The following is a 12,037-nucleotide window of genomic DNA, read 5'->3' as shown; positions in this document are numbered from 1 at the left end:
CTCTCTCTCTCTCTCTCTCTCTCTCTCTCTCTCTCTCTCTCTCTCTCTCTCTCTCTCTCTCTCTCTCTCTAACGTTAGCAAGATTCACTTGAGAGGAATAGAAGAAGGCAGGAATTATACATTAACCATGTCGCTTTCTCAGGCTCAGAATAAAGCGTGCCGCGAAGGGGACGGATAAATTTGCATATTTAAATTACGACTTGAATAATTAGAATTTAAATAATCGACGTTAAATAGTCAATCAAGAATTTAATGATTGAACCGAGGCACCGCGCGATGCGGTCTTGAGCAAGCATGAAGCCCGAAGATTGAAAAAGTCGCGGTCGAGGAGAGAGAACCATATTGGTAAATCGTCCGCAGGATGCTCCACGGTTTATTAATCAGTGAAATTAAGAACGTGCACTGAGAAAACGGATACGTGGAACCAGTTTGAGAAAAAGAACGACAGAAAGGAAAGGAGAAAGAGAAAGAGAGAGGGAGCACGCAGACAAGAGGGTGCAAGGCGCAAGATAGCTGCGGAATGTGAACATCAGACGAAATTATCGCTGTGCAGCAGCAGTGCGTACCGAAACTCAAGCCTGAGAGAGAGAGAGAGAGAGAGAGAGAGAGAGAGAGGGAGAGAGACAGAGAGAAAGAGAGCGAGTTTAGCTTGCATAATCAAAACCATACTGATGTAATCTCAGGCGCCTCTTTGTGCGAACAATAAATAGGTTTATAAGCGTCTGTCTTGTCAACCGCGTATAAATTAACCTTGCCGAGTAATCTATATCTGTTACTCTCGATACCTGCTACTATCTGTCCATCCCTTTTACTGAAAGATAACCGGTTTTGCGGACCGCCGATTTCGCGGAAAATTTCGCGGACAAAACACCGTCTCACTTTCCCTGTTGCGCGAAGAAAAACGCACTATCCGAGAACGGCACAACAGCCTAGTTTGGCCGTGAGAAACGATTCACGTCCTCATCCTGCCGAGTCCTCTTCTCTTTCTCCTTGGTCTATCGAGCTCTTCGTCGTAGACCAACACGAGCACTAGGTCCACGAAGGCGAAGGACGAAGATCCTCCCAGCGTCGCTCACCGCGTCGTGTTTTTGCAATCGCGGTTGTAATAACAACCGAGCGAGAGAATCGCGGAGGTAACGAGAGAAAGGCAGAGAGTTGCCTCGAAGGAGAAGAACGAGAAGAACAGCCGCGGAGACGCGTCCAGGCATTTAAACGCGCTCGATCTTGATCCTTTTTAGCGCCACGTGGACTATCAGCCGCGTTTTTTCTCGTCGCGTTCCTTCGCCTACGGCAGATTTTCTTGGTTTTCGTCGCGACGAATATTTTATGTCACGACTAATATTGTGAGATCTCGACACTGTGGTTGTGGCTACAGCAATAAAATGGACATTGCAAAATTGAGGGAGAATAATAAAAAAAAAGAGAGAGCCAGAAAAAGACAGACAGCAACAGAGAGAGGCAAAAAGAGATAGAGATAGACAGAGAATGGCTGAGGGAGGCAGAGAGAGAGAGAGAGAGAGAGAGACAAAGATAGACAGGGAGAAGAAGAACGAGACAGACAGTCAGAGAAGTATAGAGAGTGGTAGAAAGAGGTAGAAAGAGGCAGAGACAGACAGAGAATAAATGAAGGAGACAGACAGATATAGAGAGACACAGAGAAAAGCAGACAAAGGTAGAGAAACGCATAAACAGACAAAGAGGGATTGAGGGAGATAAACAGAGACAGAGAGAGAAATCGAAAGGAGCGATCCTGTTTGAACAAAAACGTTCTCATACAATGTCGCAATTTACACTTTTACTAATATCATATCTTTCGCCGCGTTATTAGCACACTGAGAAAGTAGATTTAGTATTAAAACTATAATCACGTAAAAAGATAATTATTATAAGTTATGGTAAAGAGAAAACCATTGTTTTATTAAATTCTACGTTAATGTTAGTGGTAATAATCTTATTACTGCTACCATTTTCGTGTTAAAACAATTGAGGCCAAAAATAATGATAATTCCAACTGGATCAACAATTTTTTCCATTTGGTTCATGGAGATAAAATAGCAGCAGATTCTAATAATAGCGTGACGGTAATAGACGATAACAAGTAGCAGCGATAACGGCAGCGGTGGAAGTTACAATAAGCGTTACGTGGCGTGGAAAAATTATACCGTTCATTCTCTTTTTTTTTATAGAGTCCCGGGATAGAGAGATCCCGCTCTTCCTCTTCCGCGAAAGGCGCGCTAATGATAGCGCGAGTAACAGGGGCGAGAGGTGTAACAGTAGTAATAACGGACGCGGATTATCCTCCCGAGCGACGCTCAGCGCTTCCCAAGCCGCGTCGCGCGTTATTGCCGGCATCGTCTACGTGTACACGCGTGACCCATTTAAGAAAGAAAAAAGAGAAGAAAAGAAACGAAACGAAAAAGAGAGCGACTCGTCGTTACGTGACGGCTTCCGTCGAGAGTATGTGTACGTAAGTACGTACGTATGTACGTAAGTGCGACGATGAGCCGGCGTATACTTATTAACGCGCATACTAACGATGCACGTACTCCAGTTGTTGTTTACCGGGCATGTACGGCGCGGTAGCGGCGATTACGACGCTGCCATCGCGGCGCGCGATTGCAACGCTGACAACAAAGAGCAGCGCAAGGTGCATAAGAAGCGCATTTCGCGGAGGTGAACCGCGCTGTGCGCACGGACATGTTTATGCGACCGATATTCAGAGGACAAAGAACAATTCTTACAGACTTACAGCGCAAATTGCATGTATCGTTCACCTTAGAAATAACTGCGCACTTGTGCCTTCAAACTTACAATGAAGGAATATTCAGGTTCAATCTGAGATATATGCACATTTATTCGGATTTAAATTTACGAATTCACATCTCAAGATTCATATCTCAGTTCCATTCTTATAAAGCTCGGAAATCTCGAAATTTGCCAATTTGCTCATGTGATTACTAATGCATAAAACGACAAGAAGAAGAGTAAGAGGGAGAAAAAAAAATAGTAGAGGAAATCGCGATACAAACGTCGGTAAAAGATGTGATGTAAAATTCTGAACGGACAAGAGCGGGCGAAATTATTGTTATTCGTCGATATTTCTCCTCCGTTCCTTCTTAAATCGAATTTTAAATTTTACTCTAATTACGCTCGTTCTTACCTCTTGCACTGAGAGCGATAAAGGTCTGCGCGTGCCTCCTGACCATGACGGTGTCCCAGGTACGGGGCATCGGCAATCTGCTGAGGATGTGCATGAGGAAGTCGCCGGGCGTCACCGCGGACAATTCCCATTTCAACTTAGAAACGACCAGCTGCTCCCACCTCTGCAACAATAAGTCGGGGCGCATGGCGCTCGTTTAACTTCGCGACAGATAGACTCTCGCTCTATGCGAGAGAGGAACGGGAGGTAAGGGGGGGGATAATATTCAATAGATGCTTCAAGGTCAATTCAAAGCGCCTCTTCTCCATCTGATCGACTGAATTTTCCACGTCGCTCGATAATTATGAGCACGATCGTAGTGCAAACGAAGATACATGTATAACGTGTATTGGGGATTTCAGATTTCATTTAATTTTTCGAAATTAAACACTTCACGAAGATCCGGGAAGAGAGAGAGAAAGATAGAGAGAGATCCATTGAGATTTTATCTATTTAGCGCGATATACACATTTGCACTTTTAAATAAACTCCGCAATTATATTCTAATAATCCCCGAGCTCGTACGTTTATTTTAAATAATACAATTTGTGCACAATGTGTATGCGTCTCAGCGATAGAAAGACGCGTCTCGTAAAATTCGTGGAGGAGTCATTAGACGCGCTTTAGATCCTTTTTAGATCCTTTTCATCGCGGATAAATGGCAAATGCGCGCCTCTTTAAACACGGAAACGCGGCTCTTAATTGCCCGTATTTGCGGGCAGGTGCGACAGCGAATCGTGCGCGCCACGTCAAAAATCAAGCAGCCTTGGCCTCTCTCACCGTTCCGAGTGTTGAACACGAGAAAACAGAGAGAGGGGGGAGGGGAGAGGGAAGGGAGAGGGAGGGGGAGAGAGACAGAGAGATCGAGAGAAAGAGAGAGATTAACCCTTTCTCTGACGAGGTTACTACGTCCGCTCTCTGGAGTACGTCGTAGTATCCCCGTTCTCTCTCGACCGTGAAATTACACGGCGGGAGTAGCGCGACGAGTACTACGTGTCCTTCGTCTTGATTAAAAGTCCATTGAATTCGGCGAGGCTACACTCTCTTCCCGTCGCTCAGCTGTGACGAAACGCGCTTCCACCGAGAGCGTAGTTCGAGGTGTCTTCATTGGACAGCAGAACGCGCGATTGTCCCTCCGTATTGCGCATTTATTTCTCCACACTGCACTTCGCATCACGCATCTTTGCACGACCACACGAAACTAATTGCGCGCCTTGTGAGGACGAGACTGCACTGACGTAACCAGAAGACGAAATAAAACGAGCAATCTGTTGCAATAAAATCGCAGAGAATACATAGAAACCGTGCAACAGGTGCGTGCGCGAACGCGTCTCGCGAACAAAATGGGAGGAAGACAGTCTATCCGTCATCGTAGTCATCGCGTAGTACAAGTCAAATTAAAGTCCTCGAATGGAAGAGGATGTGCGCTCGAGGGAAGACAAGCCGAGGGAATATCTCTTTCTTTTCCTCTCTCTCTCTCTCTCTCTCTCTCTCTCTCTCTGTCTTTCTTCTCCTCCATAGCTTATTCTCATCCTTGAAGGGGTTCCGCGCTCGAGTGCGTGCGTGCGTACGCTCGCCGCTCACGCTCGCTCTCGCTCTCGTACGCTCCTCTCGTACGAGCGTGAGGAAACCGGTGAATGAAACAAAGGCTCGTACACACCGAAGATTGCGAGCCGCAACGTGACGGTGGCGCCGTGTCGGTGTGCAAATCGCTACGTTCTACCGGCCGTAGAACGAGTCGCCGGTCGTATCGCGCTTACTTTCCAAGCACGATGCAGTTTATCTTGACGGTGACATAGGTCGATTAATTTTCACAACACGATTGTGTGCCGCCGTTCGCGCGAGAGTAAATCACGCGACGCTGCGTGCCTTTATCACGTCGTGCGACGTAATCCGGCGAAATTTCAGTGTGATACGATTATTCAAGCTGCTTGGCTCCTCTCCGTTCTTGCTCGCATTTGTATTTCTTTCGTCTTGCAAACGAGACAGAATCACGGTCGTTGCTATAACGCGCGATACTGCGCTGACGTACTGATTCGACGACGTAATTGTTGTCGATCTCCCGCGGGAGTTCGTGTTATTCAATTGTCCGTCCTCTACCACTTCAAATCATAATCATTACGGACCGTGAACGCACTGTGCAATTACAGTCGCCGACAATTATGGCTCTTCCTGCAACAGCTTGCTCCATTTAACGAAAAAAGAAATTTGTATAAAATCCTTGTACGAAATAAATGTACAATTCATGAGATATGAATTTTTCAAACGTATACGGCCGGTGTTGCGCCTCGGTGGATGTTACTGTAACACGTGAAATGCTCAACGACGACGCGCATCCCGTCGTCGCTCGTCACCGAGCGGTGTAATCTACGATGTAGCCGGCGCGTGCACGCTACGATGCTCGCGCGTACGTAACGACACGTAATGATTCATAAGAGGGGGAGGGGGACAATGATCTATCTCAGGGATAAAATTGAGCGCGATCTCGGCGACGATAAGCACGCGCGCACGCGGGCATTGATAATATAAGGCGGCGCCCCCTTCATGCGCTCACCCTCCGGGAATACACGGGGATTGTCCCGTTTCCACGTTTGCATTGTAAAGGATTCCATGTAGCGCAATTTACAATGATAAGTGAACGTGTAAATTGGTCGCGCACACGGGGTAACCTAATTGCCGTGGATTAAAATGGAAATTGCAACACGGTAGTCGCGGAATCACAAGCGTAAAAGAGTTACACCTTTACCCGCGATAAAAGAGCGCTCTTAGCGTCCTCGAGACGCACTGTTAGATCTGTAGTGTCAAATTATACTCAATTTGAGTTATTTTTAACCATTCGTATCATAAGTCGCCACTGCTCCTACTAAATATGTCGTTAATTTAACTAATGTAATGGAGTTAAATAATTTAACTTAAAAAAATGTATTAAATTTGACTAAAATTTAGTTTATTTTTTATTATGTGCACGTTAATGTAACCTTTGTTTTAGCAAAAAACACTTAAATTTGAAAACTACTATTTGATTACTTTAATTTGAAAATATAAAATTACTTAATATTGTTTTGATAATTGTTTTGAATAAAATGACTTAATATTGTTTTAAATGGGTTGATTAGATGTGGTTGTTTTTTTAAACACATGTTTTGTGTTAAAATAGTAAATTTTGACACACATGATAGTTAAAAATAACTAAATATTATTTAACTCAAGAAATTGGTTTAAATTTGACTCTCCAATATTTAACAGTGCGCGTCCCTTCCTCCCCGTCTATTCGAGAATCAGACGTAGGAACTCGATACGTTGTGCACTACGCAGATATGCGTGGTCTATCATAGGATATTTATTTCGAGGCGCCACGTGGCTACCATGGTGAGACGAAAAATCAAGAAAAAAACGGCAAAAATCGACAAAATGATATTAAAGAAACAAAAATTTGTACACTGAGACAAAAATTTATTTCACAGAAACAAATTTTATTTCTCAAAAATATATTTTATATCACGGAAATAAATTTTGTATCATACAAATAAATTTCCAAATGTCTTTTCTTCAGTTTGTACAAAGAAGAGAGAAGTGTTAATAACCAACGTGAATTGCTCCATGATGTCGCGGCCAGATTTGATCGCGGCGTTTAACGCGTCAAGCAACTCCCATCGTGGAACTCGACATTCACAATCTGCGAATTGATCTCACGACGGATCTCAGTTCTTGCCCTTAACCTTGGGACTTCCGGTATCGGCGCGCGCGCGTGTCGGAAATCGATACTCGAGCGACATTGGATCAAGAGGCATGGTGAAAAAGAGGGACGGTCGAGCAAGAAGGTGTCGAAGCATGCCGTGGGACACGGCGGAGCAGGTGCGAGTTATGCGCCTCTCGTTTTTTCCCCACGCAGCCCTCCGATGCACTTTCAATATAGAGAGTAACCAAGTGACCCCCGTGAAGCCCCGATATATTCTCAGGTCAGCGTGAAACCTCTGCACACAGGCCACCATTACGCACGTCCGTAATCATTTCCAACTTGACGTGCAATCCTTGTGTCGCGCACACATAACCGCAGATATTCCTCGTCCTTCTTCCTCTGCGGCTCGCGAGCAGCGCAATCGTTTATCGATCCTCGTAAATCGCGCGCAAAATATTGCTCAAGAAGTCGAGAACTGAATAATGTATCGGAGAATGAACTCTATTAACGCTCGCGCGTACTCTCGCATGCGCGTGAGACTCGGAATTCGCGCGAAAATGTGAGTGCACGCACGCACGTATGCACGCATGCATAGAGCACGCGCAATTTAATCGCTCGCGTATGCGATAAAGGTCGATTCATATTATACGACGACGCTGTGCGCACCGGCAACGACGAGGCAGAATATTATGCAGCGAGGAATAATGAAGCCGGCCGTTTATCACGTCCGAGATACAGCGACAGTCGGAATAAAAAAAGGCGAACGAGGCCAGACGCCGTGGCGGAGAGCGAAAGGGCTGCGAATCACGAACGATGAGCTTACAACTCATTACTGAAAACTCGTTATTAACGTTTCATTCTGCGAAATACGCGCGATCCTTAGATTCGCTTACTACACGGGGAGAATTTTAATTATTTTCGGTATTCTCCCTCTGTTATAATATATATTGTAGTAATTAAAAATTACTGCGGGATCTTATAATCGAAAAATGAGTTGAAATTGCAGTAATTAACTATCCTCTCATTGCACGTATGCTATTTATCTTTTAGGAACTGGGATTTATTAAAAAATTTGCCATGTTCTGAAATTTATTATATTCCTTGGCAAGATAGGTTTTATTAGCAGCCTACTGCTATATTACTACTACGCGAAAAAAAAATTTAACTGCCGTAGCTAATCATTGTATACTGAAAATATATTTGTTGCTGTAACTAAAAATTTGCTGCTGTAACTAAGCTTTTTTATCGTTGCTACTGGTCTCATAGCTAAATATATGCCTATTAGCAGCTATACTTTTAGATATCCATATGGATTATAACAACATTTAAATACAATACACAGATGTTTGTTGGTAACTTTTTGTGCCGTGTAGAAGCATAGAAAAATTTATATAAAAAAGAAAATCAAAATATTCTCTCCGTGTAGATATCGCGTTTGTTAGAGAATATTTCCAAAATTTCTTCAAAATTCTCATACACTCAAAAGAATGGTCTTGCAATTATAGCGATAATTATTTAGAGGTACGGGGAATTAGCTAAGATGGATAAATGATTGACAAACATTGCGATATAGCATATGTTTTATATCTAATTAATATAAATATGGAGACAGAATTTCTACTGAATTGTTTGTAAAATGTAGCACAAGAAAAATTAAGGCCATAGTCACACTTTTTATAGAAATAATTGTGGTAGAGAGAAAAGACTAACAAGAGACAAACAAATATACAATTTTTATATCCACTTAAATTTGCTTGAAGATATCGGTAGATATATTAATTCTACTTTACTTTTTTGGAAAAATATCATTCTTGTAAAATATATTTTGTCATTTTTATGATCGTGGGTTTACAATCAGACACACATAGATACGTGACAACATACGACGCGACATTTTGACACGAGAGAAAGAAAAAGTAATGACGTTCGAGTTAGCTCACTCGGAATAAATTTCCCCGATGGAGGTTAAATACTTTCACGGCAGTTACGTTTGCATTTCCGTTCTGGAATTTACGGCCGCTCCGATTCTCGTTGCGACTGCATCGGTGGCTAGACTAGGCCACCACCACCACGTCAATAACTATCGAGCGATCGATAGAGGAGAAGCGCGCGGGGTGTTTATGCGTTTCATTCATGCGGCCGGGCCGCGATCGCGTTCGCACGGTCGGATCGCGCGCACCTTGGGCGCCCTGCTTTCCCGAGCGTGAGAAAGATAATCCCGACGCATGTGGCACCTTTTTAATGCTCGCCGCGCCGAATATCGTGACACATCGTCAGAGAAGAGTAGAGAGAGACACAGAGAGGATAGTACGTCGCGATAGCGACTCGCGGAGCGAAAACACGTATAATTACGGTCATTAATCGTAATTACCGCGTATATCCACGTGGTACACGCCGAGGACGCGTCCTCCTCTTCCTCTTTTTTCACCTTTTAGTTCGCAGGGCGTCCAGATGCCGGTTTCGGCTTGTGGGTGGTGAAATCGTCGACAGGTGGTCGTCGGCGGATATATACAGGATACAGAGAGCAAGAGTAGTAGTAAGAGCAGGAGAGGGGAGAGGAGGAAGGATGCATGGAAATCGTTTTGTAATCCCGTCGAATGAATGACGTTAACCCTTTCCTGCGGAATCGAACTAGGATCTGATCGCTCGAATTAATCCGCAAACGTCCATCGTCGAATAAGTTTGCGATTCTTCCGACGTTAATTTACTGGGACAACTTTGTTTTTTCATAATCAATTCTTCATTAGTGAAGTTATTCCGTGTCATTACGCCGTTTACGATTGCTCCATGGATTCGAGAAATTGCGTTCTAATCGAAAGATCCGATCGAAAGTGGCGGCTGGACTCCGTTATGGAGTGTATCCACGTGAGCGGCGACATGAGAACAATGGAGCGAGCAAACGGGAATAGGAAAACGAAGTGGGACCCCGTTTTGTGCCCGTGTCGCTACCTGGTCGGTTCCGAGAAGCAGGAGCCTTCGATTTATCTGGTTCGCAATGAGGGATCGATAGGAGACTGAAGAACACGGACCGCAAAGGCTAGAAGGAGTCGCACTGGGACTCAGATGATATTTTCTACGAATGTCGCGACGAGGTGGAGCGTAAGCAATATTTATGTGCTTTAAGATAGGTCAAAATGATGTAACGGGAGTTTTACGAACGTCGGGACTGCAGCTACTCGGTTCTCCCGCGAATTGATCCTTCGTCACCATCAGACTCCAATTTTGGGCCTAATTTTACTTCTTGAACATTCTCTTCAGTAATTTTAATTATTCGTTGATATTTAGCAACTTTTAGTCTTTTTTATAAACCTTTACTTTCCTTACTATATTCTATTTACTTGTTTTTCTTTTTCTGAAAATAGGACAAAACTCTTTCTCTCTCTCTCTTACTCACTCGTATAGTGTGGTATTACCGAGAGTTGAACGAAGCCGGAGAACGCTCGTACTCAGGTCGTGATTTATGTCGCTTTAATACCCGACCCTGTGTTTTGGTATCGTTTACTTTAAGTAGCTTAAGCTTTACGAGACACGTAACATAAATCATCACGAAGATGAAGGACTTCGTAGTTCTCGAATGTTAGAATCTCTTTTCGGGAAAATCGCGAAAGTGCATTAACGAAGATCTCGTCGAGCGCGCTCAAAGTCCTTCGGGTTTCACATGGAAATCCCACGATTACGCGATCATTTCCAAATCTCGTCGCTGTATAATCCCGAGAGAATTTTATCAGGGCAGGTTCTCACAGGTGGTAATGCGGATCGTGAAAGAGAGAAGGTGCACAGAGCGGATAATAAAAGGAGGAAAGAAGACGGCGCAGGGCGGCGCGGGATCGAAGGGCGGCGCCTGTGAGAGCAAGGTGTTTACCATTCTGGCCAAAAATAAAGTACAAAGGCTAAACTCCCTCTCGGCCCGGCATAACTGGCAACAAAAACCAGAATCACCGTCCGTGCATTCCTCGCCCACCATTGGCGCGGCCCGGCTTAGTAAGCTGCTGTGCGCGATTATGCGTAAGTCAACAATCAATGTTTCTGCGATCTTGACTTCTCACCCCCCCGCCTTCCCACGGATAGATAACTCGATGTCAATGAAAACCAATCATCGTTCGTACCAACAGATAGAAACTGACTACCACGACGAAGAACGCGGTAATAATAAACAACGTGCGATAAGCGCAGCCTCGCGAAATGTCACAACATACACTGAGAGAAAAAAAATGATTGATCTAACTAAAATTATAGCTATTCTTGACCCCAACCATATTTTCTGGTTTCTAACGCGGGAATGGTAGTAACATGCATATAAGATTATTGTCATTAACATTATAGTAGAATTTAATAAAACAGATGGTATTTTTCTTAACCACAATTTATAGTAATTATTTCTCTATGTGATTATACATTTAGTACCAAACATTTTTGTTTTCTCAGTTTACAGAGGGAGAGAAAAATTTGAATTAACCCGACAATGTGTGAACGAAACAAACGCGTTTTGATGGAAGGAAACGGAAGAACCAAATTCTTCCTGATAATCAAAATTTTCAACTGTGTTTGGTTCGCTCATCACCAAATTAATTCAACAACAGCGAAAGACGTCAGTGAAGAGCGCAGAAATACCCAAAAGAACATTCCCTGTTATTCGCACGCGTGTTGTACGCGTGTCGCGTTGTATGTACGTTTTGCACACAGCAGCTTTGATCTAAGCTTGACGCCTCGCGCAGGCTGCAATTTTGACGCCGGTCCTGTTTGTCGGCCTATCGCGGGTCTAATCGCATGTCTCTCTCGGATCGTTGGATCCGCCAACAACGCGAGGCTAATTATAGAGAACGCCCCGATAGCCTGAAAATTCAATCTCGAGTCCTCGCCGCGCGTGAGAGAGAACGAGAACGCGACAACGGGCGGCAAGGAGAGCGCGAGGGGGTGGTCGTGGAGGACCCGAGATTCGATTTAATTGACGTCGGCTACGCCAATGGAGTCGGCTCCTCTCGAGGTTACTTCCAGGAACCGCCTTTTGCGGGACACATCTGCTCCGGTTACCGGAGCATACCCCAGGTCCTTTTTCGCACATAAGAAACCTCTTCTTCCTTTCCTCGCCTCGCTCGGGACCGGAACATTACTCGGCCCCGGCTCTCTCTCTCTCTCTCTCTCTCTCTCTCTCTCTCTCT

General features: G+C 44.3%; 1 protein-coding gene across 1 annotated transcript in view; it reads right to left on the bottom strand.

The window, feature by feature from the left end:
• LOC116849964 (G1/S-specific cyclin-D2) overlaps positions 1 to 12,037 on the bottom strand; it is a 41,882-nt gene that overhangs the window by 3,830 nt on the left and 26,015 nt on the right. The window contains exon 3 of the mRNA XM_032827688.1: positions 3,161 to 3,323. Within this exon, the coding sequence (XP_032683579.1) occupies positions 3,161 to 3,323 (163 nt within the window). The remainder of the gene's footprint in view (positions 1 to 3,160; positions 3,324 to 12,037) is intronic.

Source organism: Odontomachus brunneus, unplaced genomic scaffold (assembly GCF_010583005.1).
Source record: "Odontomachus brunneus isolate Ranch 3 - 2012 unplaced genomic scaffold, Obru_v1 Obru_scaffold_129, whole genome shotgun sequence".
NCBI classification, from domain to species: domain Eukaryota; kingdom Metazoa; phylum Arthropoda; class Insecta; order Hymenoptera; family Formicidae; genus Odontomachus; species Odontomachus brunneus.
Note: the sequence above shows the minus strand (reverse complement) of the source record. Positions and strands in the feature narration are given on the sequence as shown.